The sequence below is a fragment of the Aquila chrysaetos genome, chromosome 12, assembly GCF_900496995.4.
Source record: "Aquila chrysaetos chrysaetos chromosome 12, bAquChr1.4, whole genome shotgun sequence".
NCBI classification, from domain to species: domain Eukaryota; kingdom Metazoa; phylum Chordata; class Aves; order Accipitriformes; family Accipitridae; genus Aquila; species Aquila chrysaetos.
In genome coordinates this window covers 4,779,530-4,800,044 of record NC_044015.1, presented here as the reverse complement: position 1 = coordinate 4,800,044, position 20,515 = coordinate 4,779,530, and the positions used below count along the sequence as shown (strand labels likewise).

The 20,515-nt window shown below is 45.7% G+C and overlaps 1 protein-coding gene across 10 annotated transcripts in view; it reads left to right on the top strand.

Moving 5' to 3' along the window:
• The first annotated feature begins 1,786 nt into the window (after positions 1–1,786).
• DOT1L (DOT1 like histone lysine methyltransferase) overlaps positions 1,787–20,515 on the top strand; it is a 77,844-nt gene continuing 59,115 nt past the window's right edge. For 5 of the 10 annotated variants that reach the window (XM_041128118.1, XM_041128119.1, XM_030034238.2 and 2 more), the window contains exons 1-2: positions 1,789–2,254; positions 19,247–19,290. In XM_041128118.1, coding sequence (XP_040984052.1) covers positions 2,174–2,254; positions 19,247–19,290 — 125 coding nt within the window. In that variant the 5' untranslated portion in view covers positions 1,789–2,173. Of the gene's footprint in view, positions 2,255–5,273; positions 5,299–19,246; positions 19,291–20,515 lie in introns of those variants that run through there. The other 5 variants (XR_003926184.2, XR_003926183.2, XM_030034239.2 and 2 more) reach the window with 3 other exon arrangements.

Sequence of the window (20,515 nt, the reverse complement as noted above, 5' to 3'; positions counted from 1 at the left end):
GCCTGCCCGCGTTTCCAGCCCCGCAGGGCTTGCAAGCCGTAGCTAATTTGGGGGAGCTGCGCGCAGCACCGGCAGCGTTTCCTCCCGCCTTAATTTTCTCGTCCCCAGAGGTGGCGGGGCAGGGTGGCAGGGCACCCAGATGTGCCTCCATCCCAGGGCACCCGCATGTCCCCAAATCAGGGAAATTAACACCCAAAAGGCTGTGAGGGGGAAGCTCTTGCCTGATTTTATCACTCAGCTCCCATGCAAAATGGTACGGCTCAGCTCCTGGCCACTGCTGGGCACCCATAGAGATGCAAAATGATGTCATTCAGCTCCTGGCCATCACAGGACACTATAGAGATGCAGGATGGTGTCACTTTGCTCCTGGTCACCCCCAGCACCCACAGGTTGGGGAGAGGGGCCAGGGGGATGCCAGCCCTCCCCCAGGACACTTCCCGGCTCACCAGGGGCCCAGTGCCAGCTGCACTGGTGGTCAGAGAGCCCCAGCTGGGTGCAGAACACCAGCCCCGGCACCGAGACCGTGCTGGGGTGCGCTTAGTCCTACTACCAGGTTACACCATGTCGTAAGGGTATAGTTACTGGCGCAGCAGCTCCCTGCCCCCCATTGCTCCTCTCTGCAACCCGTCCACCAGTCCCCGTTGGAAGATGCACTGATGCACATGCAGGGGTGCTGCCTCGGTGCATGGGATGGATCCCCCATCCCAGTAAAGCTCCTACCCGGAGACGTGCGGAGCCCCTCGCACCAGCCTGGCACCCTCACCCACGTGCAATGGGAAGTCCCCGGCCGCGTCACCCACGTGCAACACACGTTCCTTGCACTGTGACCTTGTGGCGTTGTGCAAAGCTCACACTGTCACTTTGGCGTGCAGACTTTGCACCAGCAGCCATGTGGCACGTGGGCTTTTTCCATTGTTTTAGTGAACTGCGTACATGCTGTGCCGCCACGCAGGGTGCTCCAGCCTTGCACAAGCCCCCCGAGCGGTGTGCCAGCCTTGTGCAGTCACACGCGTGCGGCACCGCAGCCTCGTCCTGTTACCTGTGTGCAACGTGCCACCTTTACCCTGTCACATGGAGGGTTCCAGCCTTGCACCACTACCTGGCTCCAACCTTGCACAGACCCCCAAATTGCTGTGCGCCAGCCTTGCGCCGTCACCCGGGGTGCTCCAGCCTTGCACGCCCTCCCAGCGCTGCGTGCCAGCCTTGCGCCGTCACCCGGGGTGCTCCAGCCTTGCACGCTCCCCTGTGTTGGGTGCCAGCCTTGCACCATCACCCAGGGTGCTCCAGCCTTGCACCCCCCCCCCCCCCCCCCGAGCGCTGCGTGCCAGCCTCGCACCGTCACGCGGGGCGCTCCTTGCACGGCCACCCAACCACTGTGTTCCAGCCTTGTGCAGCCACGCGTGCGTGGCACCGCAGCCTTGCCCTCTCGCACAGCGGGTGCCAGCCTTGCACCGCTACCTCACTGCAGCGCTCCAGCCTTGCACGATCCTCCCCACAACCTCCCCCCCCCCGCGCCCCGGCGCGTGTGACCCCCCCCCGCCCGCCTCGCGCCCTCGCGCGCCCGGCCCCGGCCCCTCGCGCCGCCCGTGGGCGAGGAGCAGAGCTCGCGCGCGGGTGCCCCCGCGCCGCCTGGCACGCACGCCTCTCTCCCCCCCCCCCCCCCCACGCCCCCCTCCCCGCCGACGCGCGGGCGCGCGCGGGGGCGGCGGCGCGCGCCCGCGCGCCCGCGCGCGGGGAGGGGGGGGGTGCGCGCGCGCGCGCGCGGGGAGGGCAGCTGAGGACAGGGGGAGGGAGCGCGAGGCCGCGCCCGCCTCCGCCCCCCGCGTCTGGCGCGTCGGTCGGGCCCGGCCCGGCCCGGCCCCGGCGCCTCATTGTGCTTCGCCTCACGCCGGCCCAAGATGGCGGCGGCGCCGGAGAGCCCCGCGAGCCGCTAACGACAATAGAGGGAGGCGAGGGGAGCGGGCGCCCCCGCCGGCACCGGCCTCCCCTCCCCGCCTCTCCCGCCGCCCTGCCCGCCTCCCCACCCCCCCCCCCCCCCTCACCCTCCCGCCCCGCCGCCGGCGCACCTCGCACACGCCCCCGGCCGGGCCCGGCCGCCACACCCCACCCCGGCCGGCCCCTCTAGCATGGTGCGGGGCCGCCGCCGCCTCCTCCTCCTCCTCCGGCTGCCGACATGGGCGAGAGGCTGGAGCTCCGGCTGAAGTCGCCCGTGGGAGCCGAGCCCGCCGTCTACCCCTGGCCGCTGCCCGTCTACGTGAGTATGGCCCCGGCCCGGCACCTGCCCCGCGCCCTGTCAGCGCCGCCCGCTCCCCGGGCCCGGCCCCGCGGGCCCCCGGCCCCTTCCCTTCCCTTCCCCGGCCCGCCGTGGCTCCCCCCTCCTCCCCCCCCCCCCTCCCCGAGCGCTTTCTGTCACTTGTTAATCAAATCTGTTAATGCCTGTCCTTCCTGGGAGCAATTCGCGTTATTTATCTGGTAGCGCTCCCCATGCGGGAGCACCCCCCGGAGCCGCGGGCTGGAGGGTGAGGGGCTGCCGGGCTCCCTAGCCCGGGGTGCTGCTGCTGCTCTCCTGGAAGTCAAATCCCCAATTTCTTTTTATAATTGGTTGACTAAACTTAAGGGCGGGGAGGAGGAGGACTGGTTAATGAAAAGTTTTCGTGTTTTCCTGAGCTCGGCTCGTGTAACTGGTTAATAACCAGAGCTGCTTCGAGCGGGGTGAAATCAAGAGGGCTTTCTGGCTGATAAATATCGCCCAAATTAGCGATGGCTTCGGGTGGCCGGGGGACCCCCCCCCCCAAAAAAAAAAAAACCAGTCGCAGGAGTGGAAATAAACAGAGGAGAAGCGTTAATTGTGGGTAGGGAAGCAGGGCTTTGCCTTCGGTACGTTAGTGGGGTTGGTGCTGTTGCCTGCGTTTCCCTCAAACGAGTGCCCTTGTAGCTTCTCTTTTATTTAGTCTGAGGAGAATTCAAGTCAGGTTTGTCAGTTGATGGCAGCCGTAATCCGCATGCTTTCAAATAAAATGTCACTTGTCCCTGTTTAGTTACGTGAGCCGCGTTTTTTTTCTAACTTGCCTGACTTTTTCCTGCCTCTCCTGAGCCCCTGAGTGAGAGATGTGTGACCTTGATAACAATGTCCATGTTCGAATTAGTGAAAATCTCACGAGAGGAGAAAGGCTTGAGAGGGTTGTTTTTCGTACGTGTGTAGGGTTCGTACCAGTCCTTGAACAATTTTTTACCCTAACTGTTGTAGCACCTTTGAGAACAGTTGATAAAAGGAAAAACCTCTCGCTATATATACTTTATTTGGCCTGAGTACTGTTGATTATTCCTTGTATTTCAGGCTTTGCTGTTGTACGTGTGCCGCTTCACGGGGAGAACATGCTGGGACACACAAGCTGGGGCAGCTGATATTGCTGACATTGTTGCTCGCTTGGCAATCGTAACGTGCTTGTGTGTGAATGATTAGAAATACATCGCTTGTGGCAGGGGAGATGGCTGTGTGTTCGTATCTGCTGCCTGTCTTTTGGTGCTGTTGCTGTATCTGTGGTTTCCAAAACATCCTCCATGGATGCTGGTGTGCTATTTTCATCGGCTGCTCCCGGAGCTGGAGCCTCCAGCACACACTGGTTAACGCAGCCTTTCCTGTTTGGGCAGCTCTGTCATTCGTGTGTGTGTGTTCGCGGGCGCGCGCTCTGCTTAAATTGACAGAAACTGAAAGCATAACGATGACCAGTTCAGTTTTCTTCATGTTGCCAAATATTAACTTGTGTCTCCAAGCGGGTTGCATGTAGTGTAGGTTAAAGATTACATAGGTTGGGGATTAATCTGGAAGGAAGGAATGATTTTATGGATATTCACAAAACTTCCTACAGGCTTAAAAAAAAAACACAACAAAAAACCCCACAACCTCTAACACCCCCCCCCCCCCCCCCTAAAACGTGCATTTTAATGCTGTTTGCAGCATGGGAAACAAGGATTTAGTTAATTTAGGAAAACTTCAGCAGCTGGTTCTGAAGATGGCAAAGTACATAGATTTTCTTTTCCAGTTAATCACAAATGCAACGGGTAGGGGTGCTTATCCATATGTGCTATCTGCATGCATTAAGAAATACCGCAAAACCTGAACATCCTGCCATTAAACCGGCCTCTCTGCGTTGCAAATTTTTCCACAGTAATACAGAAGTGGATGGCTTGTCTGGAGCCAATCAATATTCAGTCCTGCAGTTTTGGTGAAAAGATCACACCACATATTACAGAAGCGTGCGCTTGCGTGCGTGGGCACGCATGCATACACACACGCACGCCGCTTGCAGCTCTGGCCTTTGCAGCAGCAGATGAACTCTGGAGCTTTAGAAATAAATCCTCCTCTCTGTACATGGCAGTGTTTGGCCTGCTAACATTGTACTCTGCTGAACTGTAGACTTTCTTTCCCTCGTTGGCTCAGCCTTGAGTTGGCAGCAGGCTATATGTACCGTTGTGGTTTTAGAGCTCAGCTCTGTTTGACGTAAGCAGAACATTTCTTAGTTTCACCACTCTTTCTGCTGCTTGGTTCCTAGGAAGCAAGGTGGGATACCTAGGGGGGAAGAAAAAAATGTAGTTCAAGTAGTTTTATTTAGCAGCATTCTTGCTGCTTCCTGTTGTATGCTGTGAGATACATTTTCCAAAGAGAGCTGGAGAGAAAGGGGAGGGGAAGCTCACAGTCCTTGCTAATTATTTTTGGTGAGAGCCCCAGGAATGGCAGGGAATCATCTTTCCCAACATCAGGGGCTGAGTGGTGGTGTAGACCTGCTGCTTGATGAGCACCGCTGTGTGATGTAACCTTGTATTGAGTAACTTGGCTATTTTTATGCTCTTACTACATCTTAAATTAGCAGCATCGGTATTGCTGCATGAAAGGCTAAGGGTCTAATCTCTTGTATTAATGGATGCCTGGATTAATAACGTGTCTATTATTGCAGGACTGCTGCTTATTTCCTGTATAATAGGAAAAGTGGGGTCTCTTCAGACTGCTGAGTTTGCATAATAGCTCAGCTGACAAACTGGTGCTTGTTGGGATGCTAAAAGAGTCTGGGAGGGTGATGTGAAACATGTATTTCCCTACGAGTCTAATTAGGGCCGTGGGAGGAGAGAGCATTGGTGTTGCAGATACAGCCTCCCACTGGCTTACAGACAAAACTGAAAGTATGACTCTTTCCCCCCGCCTTCTGCTTTTCTCAAAGGAAAGGCCACGGTTTCCTAATGAATACATGGTGAGCAGTTCTGTCCGTAGCACACTGTGATGAGTAAGTTGAATAGTACATGGTGAGTAATCTCTCCTCATGACTCACAAAATATTTTCTGATGTTGACCTCTGTTTTTATGACTGCCCTGCTTAATCAGAGCTGAAGTGAGTATATTCTTTTGTATGCGGTTTAACTTCTTGACTCCCACATACCTGCCCCATTTTTTGCTTGCGTTAGGTTGTCAGAGACCACTGATACTGTGTTAAAATTTTTAATTTTGGTATTGGGTGAGATACAGGCCTGGATAAATGAAGTATTCATGCGCTCAAATGGGTGAGCGAGCAGTTGATGCATCTATGTAGTCTTATATAGGCTAATGCCGATAGAGGATGGCATTTGTAGTCATACTCCAAGTATTGATATGCACGACTTGAGGCTTATTACTTAGAGGTAGATCTGGTGGATACAAAGGGTGAAGTCCCCTTGTAGTTCCAAGACTTGCAGGTGTTTAGGTTTTTTCCAGAGAATTGTCCTTAAATTGGTTCATTCTCTTGTCTCTGACTTTCACTATAGTTAAATCTGAATATTTACTAGGTTTGAACATGGAGATTTTTTGTACCATGATAAGTTCTGCCTAATCTGTGAGGTGTCTGAGGTTGTACTTTGAACTTCTCTTGTCAACAGTTCCTGCTTAAGGAGTCCAAAAGGTGTGTGGGGTGGCTTGGTTTGTTTGTTTGTTTCTTTGTTTTAAATCTGGATCAGTTCCACAATCTGGTCTGGCACAGTTCTGCTGATACATCTCTGGCAGCAGTGAGGGATTTCTTGCATACAGAACTGAGCAACAGGAGGCTTCAGAGCTGCTGAAGCTGATTATTGTCACCAAAATCAATGTTAGCTAAACTGCACCCCATTGCAATGTGGAAAAGCCTGTTTTCTGGTAGTGTGTGCATCAATGAGAGGACACTGTGGTTCATTTATCTCGTCTCCTTTAGGCTTGCACTGAACAGGGTTGCAGTGTGATCAAAGTAAGTGTCAGTGCTGACAAAGGGGGACGGGGAGGCACAGCCAGGTGATGAGAGGAGGGCGAGACTGGTGTTGACTTTGAGTGGTTTACTGTGTCGTGGCACTGTGTCCTTCACCTGGATGGCTGCAAATGACTCGCTGCCTGTCATGTTAAATAGTGTGCAAGTCCTTTCAAGTTTCAGAATTAGACATCTGCCTGTCTTGCCTTGCTCTTTTCGCCTGGTAGGCCTTCCTGTTGTTCGCCTGCTGAATAGCATTCCCCGGAAAGATAACTGCAAACCTCTGTGTGTGTCAGGTTTTTGTGTGTCGTGTTCCCCCCTGCCCTGTTTGACTTGTGAGGGCTAGGCATTTGTGTTGTGATAGTGCCTGGCAACTCCTCCTGCAGCCTAGGCCTCTGACAGGCAAGCTGCTGTGGATCTCAGCAGGGATACGCTCTGGGTATCTATTACCAATTTTGTTCCCATCTTCCAGCCTGGAAATCTCAGGCCCTTGACTCTGTCCCAGGAGGGGACAGTCCTGGTCGTGCCACTGTGCACATCTTACCAGGGTGAGGTACCTCTGCCGTGAGCTGCTGAAGGTTAAGCCTCCAAATTAGCAACTGTGATGATAAGTCTGGCTTGAATAATTCATTGATTTGTCTGTGTTCCTCCTCTTTGCTGCTGACTTTCCACTCAGCTGTAATGGCAAAAAATTCTCGTTAGCTAATTGAGTGTTGTCAGAGCATCACCCTGCAGCTGTTCGAGAGGTTTATGTGTGTCTGCTACTGAGGAGTAATGGGATACAAGCTCGATAATACTGGACTTTGTACAGGTGGAAGGGTGCAGAGTGTGTATGTGGTGTGGCTTATTTCTACCCCCCCCCCCCCCCCCCCCCAGGTCGGTGATACAGTTGATACCATTCTGTCACCAAAGGAATGTGCTGTACATGAAAAGCTCAAGGGCAGGCAGTGATAATGAAAATCACAGCCCAGCAGGGAGTGTCACCTTTGAAATTAAAGATCAACGGTAGAGATGAATAACAAAACTTGTTTAAGAATTTAGTGCTTTTTTGTGTGTGTCACTCAGCTTTACTGGGAATAGTTTTTCTGATGACTCGCTTTGACTTCTGAGACAGCGAAGTAGGTGTGGGAGCACTTGCTAGAGTTGAGTGCCATAGCACAGTACAGTAAGATCAATTTAGGAACGTCCTAAATTGGTCCCTTTGGTGTTGCACCTAACCTGCTGGAGCTGCAGGCCACTGCTGGGGGGTGGTCCTGTGCCTCCTTTCCCCCAGCCTCTTGCTCCTGCTGTTTCCCCTGCACAGGTCCAGCCCTTCCTTACTACATACTCCATTACACTCCAGCAGGATGAACTGATGAAAAACAGTTTCACGTTTTGCACGTGCGTGTGGGTTTTCCCTTGGATCAGTCTGTGCTGGAGGGAGAAGGTGGGGTGCTGGGGGGGGGGGGCATGGTGAGGCTGCCCCTTCAGCCACTGTCTGCAGTTCCTGAGTGTGGTGGCAGACCCTCTGTTGTGCTGCTGTGAAGCTGTGTGTGGGGCGGCTCTGTGAACTGGATCGCTGAAAATATCTGGGCTGGAAAAAAATGTTCCAGTGTTTTCACAGCCGGCCCCCCCTCCGCCCTGATCTGTAATCTGACTCATGCTGCCTTCCCAGGGCAGCGGTGCCGGTACAAAGGAGGGGGTGGCGAGCAGAGGAAACTGTTGAGCTGACTTTGCCAGGCAAAACCTCCTCACACCCTGAGTAATCACCCAGAAATTCAGCAGCGGTGGCAGAGGTTAGGGGATTTTCTCTGATTTAATAGACGCTGTCGATGCAGCTTGTTGGGAAACGTTTGTGAGGATGACTAATTACTTATAGAAACTTCTGTAGTGAAGAAAAGGTTTGAAAGCTGTAGCAGACTTCTGATTTCTCAACACCCCTCTGCCCTCCCCAGTTCTAAAAAAACGTGGAGTGGGGAGTGTGAATAGTGTAAAACTGGGAAATAATTGACTCGGTCATTTCAAAAGTACTTGGGTTTCTGTCCTGCCCAGCAAATAAACAGAAGCAAATGACAGAGTTGGCACAGTTGCATCATTTTTTCTGTACTTTTCTGCTCTCACGAATGCCAAAGGGAACCCAGCAATGTGCTGTTGGGAAGTGAGGTAGCCTCACAAGGCGAGGAAGACCATAACTGTACAGTGTTTAATTGTGCAGCACGTGGTTATTACAGAATAGCAGTTTTTTTCTGGGCTTTACCCTTTGAAGTAGAACTTGCCATGACTGACAATCAGTACTTGTTCAGTTTTCAGATGGCTTTTGTTCAAAGCTCTGACCCGTTGGGTACAATATAAATCATGAGTTCAGTTAGCATACACTTTTTTCCTAGTATTTCTGTATGAAAAGTAAAAGTTGTTCTCTTGTGTTGCATCTTAAGACCACAGTAGTCTTTATTTTTTCATATAACTGAATTATCTGAGAGGTAACTGTTGAAAGACAGAGTAGCTGTTCAAGATTGCTTACCCCCCCACCAACCCCCCCCTCACCAGATGAGTGAGGATTAATGTTCCTGTCCTGGCCAAAGTTCCAGCTCAGGCAATTCAAATTTATCTACCTAAAATTCACCCATCAGTTACAGTCGGACACTGTATTGAAAGCTTTTAGTGTGCCAAGGGAAATCCATGCCACCACATGCAACTCCAACCCTTGTCCTTCATGGCAGCGTTAATATATATGGAGACGATTATCCTTTCAAGTCTCAGATATGTGACTGAATTGTGTTTCTCCTGGGAATTTAGGCAAAATATCTTACCTCTTGGTATGCAAGATTTATGGGAAATTTAATCACCCTTCTCCCCAGACATCCATATGTCTACTTTTGTACTCTTCCTTCTTTCTTTCTCCCCTTTCATGCTGTCTTGCTTTTTTTCTTCCTGCTTTGAGTTAACCTTTGACTGTCTGATTAAAGCTTTTTACTGTAATGATCAAGACAAGGACCAGAGGTAGGGTGCTTTATTTTCCCTTACAGTATATTTACTGCAGATTGTTGAGACACTTTATGATTATCATACTTAAAATATTTTTGCTTAATTTATTTTCTCCTTCCTAACAGAAGGATCCACAGAAGCAGAAGTTCATATTAGGAATCGTGAACATAATATATTTACTTTTGTACTAATTATTAAAGACAAGACAAAACTAACTATGAAGAGGAGGAAGAAATAAAACTGAATATACAATGATATGGGCCACATGGTGCTATAGATACCAAATTGAGTAGGTACTATTTTTAGAGCATAGGAAGAGGGTGAGTATATTTTACAGCAGGAAACGATGGCTTCATAGATATGAACAGATCTATGAATAACGAAAAAGTTCCTGTTCTGAGTATTCTGTTTTGTTTCATTTCATGAGTGAATGAGAGTTTCCTAAAAATCTACACTGAAAGAACTTTTTAGTGTTAGATGAAAAAGCTAAGGAACTACAGAAAACGGCTAAATGAAGCATTGGAAATTTTAAAAAACCAAAACACTACAGAAAGTTCTGAATAAGTTTCTTGGCAAAAATTAATGGGTTTTCATACTGTTTCTGTGATTGAGAATCTTTCAGATATTCTCTGTGTAGTGTGAAGGGCAGTTTCCTGAGGTTTTGGCATTAATTTGTTATTTACTTCTTGGAGCTCAGCGATATTATTAGTACTTGACAGTAGATACTTCTGAAATTCTAAAAAGTTTGAGCTTTGAAAACTGCTTTTTCATTCCTCAGCCGGATTTCCATTGGGTTGCAGGTGATTCCCTCTTGTTTACATATCTGCTGGCAGCAAAGCCCGTTGGTACCGAGAGGTCAGGTGCTGGCGCAGGGTGGCCTCTGACCCTCTGAAGATGGGGATTTGAGTCTGTGTTGAACTTACTTTGGCTTCTGTCCCTGCTTATTAGAACAAATAGTCATTTGCAACATATGAGGAATACATTGTAATATTGTAGGGTCATTTACAAGTCTTTAAAATGGAAGCTTTTAGAAATGGTTGGCTCTTGGAAGTTTGTGTATACTGTTCAGAATCTGCACTGGGTATACAGCTCTGCAGCACAAGTTGAAGCTTACCGGGGGGGGGGGGGAACTGTAACCATTCATATTTTTCTTTTGTACCTCACAAACCATCTTTCTTTCGGAGCTCAGTGGGCTTCAGAAAGAGTACGAGGTTTTATTGCTAACTTCTGTTATGTAGAATATTTATGCATGTTAAGTAGGAGCAGAATTTCTGAGCTGTCCGAGGCTGAGTTATCTTTACAGAATGTAAAGTGGTGGTTTAAGATGTTGTTGCCTTACCAGTGGCCTGCAGGATGCTTCCCTTTGGCCTGCCAGTTTTCCTTGCAGGAGGTGGGGATCAGCTGTTCAGACAGCAGATTGCTGACCGATCCCAGCACCCACCAAGGATGTGGGAAGACTGTGGACTTGAGAAAGAGATGGTAGCCACTTTCGGCAACAGCAATTTTGGGACTGGGTATTCGTTTCTACCAGCAGTAACCCTTTGCTTACGTTTCAGATAATGGTTTGTTTCTGGCAGTGTGGATGTATATGGCTGTCATCTTTTCTGCTCCCCCCAACTCTGCAGTTACTGCTGCATGGGAGGATGTTATTTCTTTATTAACAAAGGCCGTGGTTCATGGTTAGGTGAAAGTTTGAAACTGGTACAGCTGCAAGTAGAAATAACTCTTGCCATCTCTGTCCATGCTGTTGTGTCTAAGCTGCCCTCACCCTTGTAACAGTGTGTTTGTGTACACTGGTGTGGTGAACTGGTTTGGTTGAAAGGTAGCTAAGCCAAAACACCAAAAAGGTTTAGTTTTAGCTTAGGCCTTCCCTGACTTTGCTGTGTGCCTGTACAGGTGCTGCTGGCCCAAAGCAGGAGGTGGCTTTTGGGGAATCAGTGGCAAGGCAGGTGGCTGTGTTGGTTTAAACTGTTTGTGAAATGATGGTAGGGCTGCCTTTCTTGTTGACTGGCGTGAAAGCCCAGCAGTTCACTCTGTCCCAGAATAAGCAAACACTGGACTCCTTTGCATGTACACATAGTGCTTCTTCAGCTGCTGGGATGACTACAGCATCTGCGTGCTCCCTCCAGCTGTCATATTGTGGGAACAGTTTATAATTGCCTAAAACTTAACTGAAAGGGCAATAGGATATACCAGTGCAAGGTACTGTTTAATCAAAATAGTTGCATTCCCCTATATATGCCAGTATAAACATTTTGGACTTTTTTTAACTAGTCTGTCTTTTTGCATGATAGAACTACTTCTTACTTATGTCTGGGCTATGTCTGGTTTACACAGTCATCCTGCTGTAACTGTCCCATGTGTGTGTTGCCTTAGACACTCCTGCAGAGTGATTGCATGTTAATATATTTATACAGCCCCTCCTACATGCTATCATGGGAACCATTCCCTCTTGCATTTGTGCAGTGTCCGTAGCAACAGTTGGAATTGCTGTGTGGAAAGGCAAAACGGTTTTATTGTGGTTTAGGTAGCTGCAATGAAAGTGCAAATCCCTGTTGGAACCAGATCCATAACTGTCTTGTCTACAAATTCTGGATCACCTGTACTCATGCTATATAAGGATTACCTGGAGCAGTTTGGATCTTCTTTTCTAATGCCTATTTCCTTTGTTAACTTGGTAGTTTCAGTCTATTTTGGATCTTGGGCTAAACTTTTTTTTCTTTAGAAGTCCTATGTAGCCATTAAGGAGGCCATAATGCCCTCCATGTTTTCCATTTAGTTTTGTGTGACAGTAAACTTACTAACTACTGAAACTACATCAAACTTGTCTGCTCTCTTGCTGTGTGGGAGATGGGTTTCAAAATGCAGTCTTGGTAGCTCTTGCTTCCCTCGCAGCTTCTCTGAGGCTGGAAGGAAAAGAACAGACACAAGCTGTTCTCTGCAGGAGATCTCTTTTTATACATACTAATATACATGTATACTTGTGAATGTCCTTATACTTTCTTGATTAAGGGAACAACAGTAACTGAATGTTTCAAATAAGACTTGGTCCTTGTCTCACTTGGTACGAAAACTTGTGCTTTGGTTGCTATGGAAGCTAAATGACACAATCCTGTTTTGGGATAAAATCTGGTAATATTAAAAGAAGTCTAGCTATACAATATGAAATATTGTACAGATCAGACTTTCCCTTTTCCTTACTCAAAGTGTAACTAGCATTTGAGCACAAGGCAAAGACCTTAAAATGCGAAGTGATTGAAGGCAGTAGCTGGCAGGACTGCGAAGCTTGAGATCTTTCCTTTTGTTCAGCTGGCCTGCAGGCAGCTCTTTGCTGCTATAGCAGCTGGAAGTACTTTGGTTTCAGTTTTTCATAGGCTTCTGTCAACCAACCACTGTTTGCAGGTGTATTGAATATGGACGTGCTCTGGACATAGAAGCTGTACTGGTGAATCTTTCTAGACAAGGTGTAAATTAAGTTAAACCCTGGGGGAGGAGGAATGCAAACTTGTGACAGGCTGAAGGCAGTGGTTTTGAGAGGGCATCCATGTGCCACGCAGAATGCTGGATGCTTTCCTGGTTCCTGTGGGGAAGCTGCAGCTGCAGTAGCTCACATTGCCTTTCTTGGTGTCTAGAGAAATGCTTATCATCCTCCACAGATGGAGGAAACCTAGGGGACATTAAAGAGGCACTTGTCCCACTAGCCTTCTGCAAGATTGATTGGCTTTTCCTAATCCATCTTTTTGATCTCTTGCTAACCATCTTGTCTCCAGCTGTAACATCCTCTCCTTTGGATTTATGGACCACTGCCTGGGGAGAGAGCTGCCACTACAGGCAACCAAGCTGTTCTTTAGAACCAGGGGCTAGTGAGACTGACCTCTTTTGTTTTGCCAGTTAAATGGATCATATGCAGATCAGAATTTGGTAAATCAAAATGACCTCTGGTAATACATGAGTGGAGTCAGTGTTTAGTACTTGGGAGCCAGCGTTAGATTGTGAAGTGTTGGAAGTAGAGCGGTATCTAAAGACAATCATTAAAAGGTACATGAGTGTTGCCATTGATTTATTTGTAACTAGTTTGTTTCAGGTTTTGTTTTCTCTGAATTGTTTGGATTCATCTGGTGGACAGTGAAAAGCTTATAGGAGATCTCTTCCTCCTCCTTTGCAAATGCTTGACCACAGCTTGTTTGCACGTTTCTGAAGAGCTGCTTTGGTCACTTAGCCTGTTTTTAGGGGAGGAAGTGCGGTCTGGTGAGTCAAACACTAAACTGGCTCTGCAAAGGTAAGAATTGCTTTTGCTATAGGGCAGTATAGTCTTGGGCAGTCAAAGCTGTGCACAAAAATGTTCCTATCTATGAAGAGTAGATAAGGGGTCTTAAAGTTCTGTGTATGGTGCTTCAAGAGCTACTGATTGAAGGCGCATGAGCTGTATTTCTTTTTTTCAAGACCTCATCCCGATTTTCAAACCATTTGTTCTCCTCTCAGGTTTGGGCTTTTTGCTACCTTTACTGGGGAGCACTATGTAGACTGATTATATCTCACAAGGATCCCATTTTGCATGTGGGGAAAAGAAGTTTAGAAAAATACAGTGTTCACCCCCAAGCCCGAATTTAGGCTTATCCCCAAGGATAAGCATAGTTTCCTAAGAAGGACCTGAATATAAAAAGATGTAAATTTGGAAGGGCACAAGGGTGTTGTTCCTTGCTTCAGGCAATGATGGCTGCCCAATTTAATTGAACATGTTCTTTGTGTTTGAGGAAGAAACATATAATGTTTAAATCTGTTGCTTTAGGTTAGAGATTCACTTTAGAGTACGAATTGTTGCACTGTGAGATAACTAGTCCTGTACAAATACACCCAAGAGTCTAGGATGCAGTACTGGAATACAGAATTATATCAGAACAATGCCATTAAGATATCCTAAGGGATGTTAACTTGAAAAAATAATGTAACCAAAACAGCCACACCTGGTGGAAGTGTGTGTAGTGCTTTGTATTCAGTGTGAATTACAAGCCTTTGTAACAGCTACCTTGTGGCAAATATGTAACAAATTGTAATTTTCAGTTTACCTTGCTCTTGTAAAGAGAGGTTCTGCAAAACCTTCTGATTCAACTGTTTTTATTAGAAATTTGGTGCTTTGTAGAACAAAGTTATGTATAGATAACTGAAATGTGTCTGGTACTGTTCATATGATGCATGGTATGACTGGGGATCCTTTAGTTTTCTTACGTAGGTGTTAGAGTAATAGCTGTGATTACTACTGAGAACTTATAAGTTCTGGTCATACTGATGTTTTTTTTTTTTTTTTTTAATTTGGGTTAAAAAACAGAATATGTGATTATAGAAAAAGATAATGAAATAAGAGTGGATAATGATAATGAGGTAATGATAATGAAAATATATATTTGGAAAGAGCTTTTGGGCACTGTTTTATTTGGCCACTAAAACCACATATAGGACTTCTCATATCTGCGAGATACAAAATGTCTTTTGTACAAAGAGGGCTGGCTGACTTGACCATTGAAGCACGCAGGAACATTCAAAAATTTTTTTTTTTTTTCTTTTTCCTCCTTTTTTTCTCCCCCCCCCCCCCCCCCCCCCCCCCCCCGTGATCAGAGCCTGAACAATCAGGATTGGAAACTTTGGAGAAGAGGTGAATGGAAAGATCAAACTCTTAAAAATCGCTCTATGGCCTCATCTCCATGTCCTAAAGGGCAAAACGGCTAATGCAGCTTGTTGACTTCTGTAAGAGGACTCTCTCTGCTTGGCGTGGTGTGTAAGCAGGAGTCGTGCATGCTGGTAGGGCTTCTGGGCACAAGTGTACTAAAAGTAATAGCAGTGGGTGTGTTTCTGGCTTCAAACTCTTAACTGCTGTGATTGGAGTTGTAGTAACATGTGGATGGAGAGATCTGTTGTAAGAATCAGAACTGTGAAGCTGTTCAATCGTGCTGGCTGAAACTGTTCTCCACTGTTTTCCATAGAAAACTGGATTCTTTTATAAGTGAGTTTTGAAAAAGTGTCTGCTTTCTTTCCATTATTTTTCCAATGAAATGTCTTGGCAAAAACTATTGAATTTTCTCTGGGAGCTCGCGTTTCAATTTTAAATTGAATGTTTAGGTTGAAAATAAGAACTTTATTATAAAGTTCAGCTGGAGAGAATTGACTACAAAAACTAACTTTTAATGTGTGTTTAGGTTTTGTTTTTTTTTTTTATAAACTTGTTATGAATAGCTTTGGGCATTCTCAATAATTACTACAGACTGCAACTTCTTACTTTAAATACTTAGTGCATAGACCACATTAAAGAGATAAGGTCTTGTCTCATGAAATAGCTTCCATTTATGTGGCTCACAAGATTCCAAGGGCCTCTCAAACTACATAAATATAAGAACATTGCAGAAGTACAGCCAGGCCAACGAGCGGCACGTAGTATGCTTCACATCAGTGTGTAGGGGAGGGAGAACAGCTTGGAGGCGAGTTGGAGGATGAATGGAGCTCCTCTTCGTGACAGAGAGTACTGCAGCATCATCTCGTGACTGCGAACAGAACAGATATGTTTCTTGAGACTCATCCAAAAGGCTTCTGCACAGTGTATTTCATGATTGATAGCCAGTCTGTTTGTAGGAGGCTCTTTATGAAGATATTTTACTGACAAAAGCTGTGCTCTCATGGATGACTGTTTGCCAAAGTATAACACGACGTGCTTGTATAACGTGTCTGTGCTAGAGGTGTAGCTGGCATGCTGGTGTTGATCATGGGTCATTGCAGCCTGAAAAAAGGAAAAAAACCCAAACAAACAAACGAACAACAAAACAAAACAAACACCAAACAAAAACAAACAAACAAAAAACCCAACCCCAAAAATGTGTCTGAATTTGAGAAGCTTCATGCCATCTTCGAGTGTGCTGGGTTGACTGTTGGCCTAGCCAGGTATAAGGTGTGTCAGACTGCTGTGATTGCAGCAGAGCCATTGGGAATTACTGTTGGACCCTCCCAACCTGCTGGTTTCAGTGTTCATCCACTGGGTCTGTAAAAGGATCCAGGTTGAAGCTGCTGCGCTGAGCTCAGTTGTGAGTCTGGCCAAAACCAGTGCATCTGCTTGAAAGGATGATGGGCAGAGGCTGATGCTGGTTGGAGTGGAGCCTGGTTTTGGTGAGGTTTCTATTCAGTTTGCCTTTTGAGTTGCTGAGGATTCTCTACCAGTGTCATAAACAATTGCATGAATACAGGTGTGATGACTGGTGCTGTTTAATGTCTATTGTTATTAAATCTTACGCTATTCTTATTAAATCTTACAACTGTAACGTTGAAATGGGGCTAAAAGAAAAGGGAAACTGCTCCGTATTTCCCTTAGATCTGTTTCCCCCCCTTCCCTCCTCTGTTTTCCATGGCCGCATCAGCTTTGAAGAAATGTTAGGAGATCATATCTGATTTTGTTTGCAAGACTTGCATGAGATCTTGGGAGCTTGGCTACTTGGAGAAAGTATGTTAGTTATAGAGTATAGTGAACTTGGTAAGTGTTTCAACATGAGAAGTTCAGCAGCAGTAAATGTGGAACTGTTTTCAACTTCATTATTCCTAGATAATGACACAAACTAAACTCAGAAAGGCCCCTCTGGCTGGAGTTTCCACATGAAGTTGTGTTAGTAAATCCGCTTGCTTAAATTGGATGATCTGTAGTTGTAGATGTGCATTGTGATTTCTATTTTTTTATTTTTTTTAATTTATTTTTCATTTTTTAAACCCAAGACAAAGGAATCTGTTAATTAAGCAATTTTGATCATTTATAGGGGTGTTCTCATGAAGACCTATGGGACAAGGGGTTTCTTCGTGTGTTCTGCTAGCACTGAAACTGTCCAAAACCATCAATGAAGAATATAACTTCTTCAGAGAAAACGGTTATGCCAGAATATGCCTGAATTCACTTTTCCGGTATAATGTGCTTATGTTGATAAAGCATATTCTTACTATACAGGAACACAGTTTACTGGAAGAGCTAGATCAGCCCTAGGGGTTTCTACTGTGATAATTCCACATGTGGCAGAAGGTGAAAATTTATAGGGGATGCTTATGGATGAGTTGACTGTCTTGGGTTATTTTTATACTTTGCAGATAAGAAATGAAAAGAAAGAAAAGTCCTCCTCCTGTATGCTGCTGCTTCTTTTATATGTGCACTGAGAGTCAGGAGCAGATTTTAGTTCAGTTGCTTGGTGGTTTTCTAGGCCAAGATTTACCAATGGAATTACTTACTTGACATTTCTGGACTTAAATTGAGTGACTGTTTATTGGTGCTGTTGGTTTCTGTTGGATTTGGGTTGTCCCAGTCCAGGCCCTGAGTGAATGCCATAGACGGGAGGAAGCAGAACTTCAGCAGAGCTGTTTTGCATGGCTTGCGATGTTTGGGGCGTTTGTGTAGCATCGGCATGTTGTTATGAAACATGACCAAGGTAATGCTCAGCTTCTAGGCCACTGTGTATTCGATCCCAAATGTCCTGACTATTTTTATGTTGGCTGTTTCTCCTTTTTGATATTGTAACTGGAGTGTTTTGTTTTTCTTCGATTAGTCTCTCGTGTGAATCCTAGATATGGGATATATTTGCATTCTGAAAATAAAAGCTTTTCCTAGTAAAATAGGAAGTGTTCCTTCATACCTTTAATACAACAGACTACAGACATGTTTGCCTGCCTTTCTATCCCTCCCAGTCATGAGATTTTTATCCAGGTATCTAAAGGGCCGCGTACAAGTTTCTTGGAATGAGAACTTCTACAAGACTGGCTGATCCTAAGTATGTAAACTGGTTATACAAGGGGAAATCTACTTCCTCATACAAATATGAGGGCTGTGATACTGATGGAAAAAGCTTCTATTTGACTTATATCATGTCCTTCCATGACTTGAAGAAATAGAAATAATCCCAGCCATTTTCTGTCATCTGTCCATTAGTGTTTCTCTTCTTCCATTCCCTTCCTTCCCCTGCCCCAAATCCTCTGCTTTCTGTTGCCTGTCCCTACCCTTTGCTATAGAATTTCCCCCTGGTAACTCTATAGAAGTGACATTTCTGCAGCAGAAGACAAGGGCAATTATTTGAGAGTGGGTGAGCCTTTACACCTCTAACTCTGGAAGGACCTTAGATACTAGGCTCCTAATTAAAAGGTCAAAGCCACTTCAAGAAACAAATGTCTAAAAATAACCTCAGCTTTGTGCAGATGGACTCTGGTAACTAGGGCTTCACAAGATGGATACAACAATATATATAGGAACTCCTGTAACTTCCCTAAAATAGAATTTTTTGTAGCATGGTGCATATACATGCAGCTCCAAGGGCTTTATTAGCATGAATTTGGAATGGATTGCTAAACTCACTTGTGCTTCTGTTGCTCCTGAGTAAACTCCCAAATGAAAGTCAACAAACATCTGTGCCTCACAGTCCAGTGTATACTTGTAATGCACAAGTTTTAATGTGTTTTGTGCATGTGTGTTTTGTTTTTCAGTTCATCAAAAGGTCTGCATGTTCAGGCCTCCTTTTTTTGTGTGTGTGCTGTGAGGTTTTTTATTAGTTTTTTCTCCCTTCACTGATATCCACTCCTCCTGTTTATTTGATGCTTTATTTTAGAAAGCCATTCACTGTGCTAGAATCTTACTGCCCATATGGAGATGTGAGCATGTACCAGATGCTAGGTCGATGAAATCAGCTGTTCATTGTGGAACTTGCAGTCAAGTACCTACTGCATACCAATAATCCTCAAGGGTATCAGCTACACAATTCCTGATTTCAGGAAATGACAAAGAAATAAGTAGAATGACAGTTCCTTCATGTAAATCTTCTGCTAGTCCATAGAAACTTGAAAAATGTATTTCCTTATGCCTTATTTTTTCTTAGAGGGCTCATTTTGATGGGTTTAATGGCCTGGGTGGCAATCAAAGACTCTTTTCCTAGTATGCTTGCCACCTATATTCTTAAAGATTGTGATTCCTGTAATCTTCTGACAAACAACACACCTGATGTCTCTTTGAACACATCTCTTGTTTTATTTTTATTTCAGGACAAACACCATGATGCTGCTCACGAAATTATTGAGACAATTCGGTAAGTGTTCAATGCAGGCATGGCTAAAACCCCTTCCTGTGTCTTACTGCATCTCAGTGAATGGATGTCTTGAGACAAGATATAAAGGAGGGCAACAGTTATAATTTAGCAGTTCTAAATTATTTTCTAAGCTGGATTGATATTGTTGCAATACAAATCTCCCTGTCAAACAGACTTTGTTTTAACTTGCCATATTCTATTTTTTGAAAAGAATTAAAAATGAGTAGTGATATTCAGCTTTGGTGCTTATGGCAGTCTGTATTTGATCTTTAGAAAAGCAGCGTTAAGAAAACATCATTGGAATGATGTGTTTGGTTCTGGTCTTGCATATCCTCTTGTGCACCCTCTCCCTTTCCCCTTGTTGCTGTGATGTTGCAGCATTGTTAGCATTTGCATTATTTGGGAATGATGTCCCTATAAGCATTCCTCTTAATTCTGCTGATAGAGTTGGACCAATGTGGGGAACATGGGAGGATAAAGGTGAAAAATGGATACGAAGAGTAGGAAGTCTGAGCATTTCCCAACACAGACAGTGGTTATGACATGGCTTGCTGTTACTTCATTAGGATTAGGAGGTGACTTGCTGTAGAACAACTTTTATTAAATGCTAACACGAATTCCCCAAACGCATGAGGTATGTTAATGCGTTATCCACATTAGATTGTTTAAAAGCTGTTCTTGTTAACTGTTTTAGATCCTTATCATGCAGGCTTCCCTTGTCTGGGGGCTGTATCTGCAGCAGATTTTAATGGTTGGATGGTGCAGATACAGGTGAGGTACAAAGAATGGTGTTTTATCTGCATAGCCACCTGAGCCTGAAATTTGGTCAGTCGCATACAGCCTATGAAAAGGTAGTGAGCCTTGTTTGCTCCCAGTATGAGTGTGAGAGCTAAGTGCTTGCATGGTAGTGTTGATAATATCACTTACATACATGAAATCATAGCATTGTCCCATGGTCTGTTTGGGAGAGAATGTGTAATGGGGCTAGGGACTAAAGCTGAGAATTTTTCTTCTAAAGAAATTTCTTTTTCTAAAATTACAAAACCTTGACACAAGATGCACTGCCATTGCTACTTCCAGTTCACTTGTACTGATGTTGGTAAGGTTCTGTGCCTTGGGAACTTGTGGCTTTATTTGTCAGTATGATTATTCAGAAGACCCTTTCTGAAGGGACTTAAACACAAAGTGATTGCTGGAGTCATCGGTGCTAGTGGTTTCTGTGCTA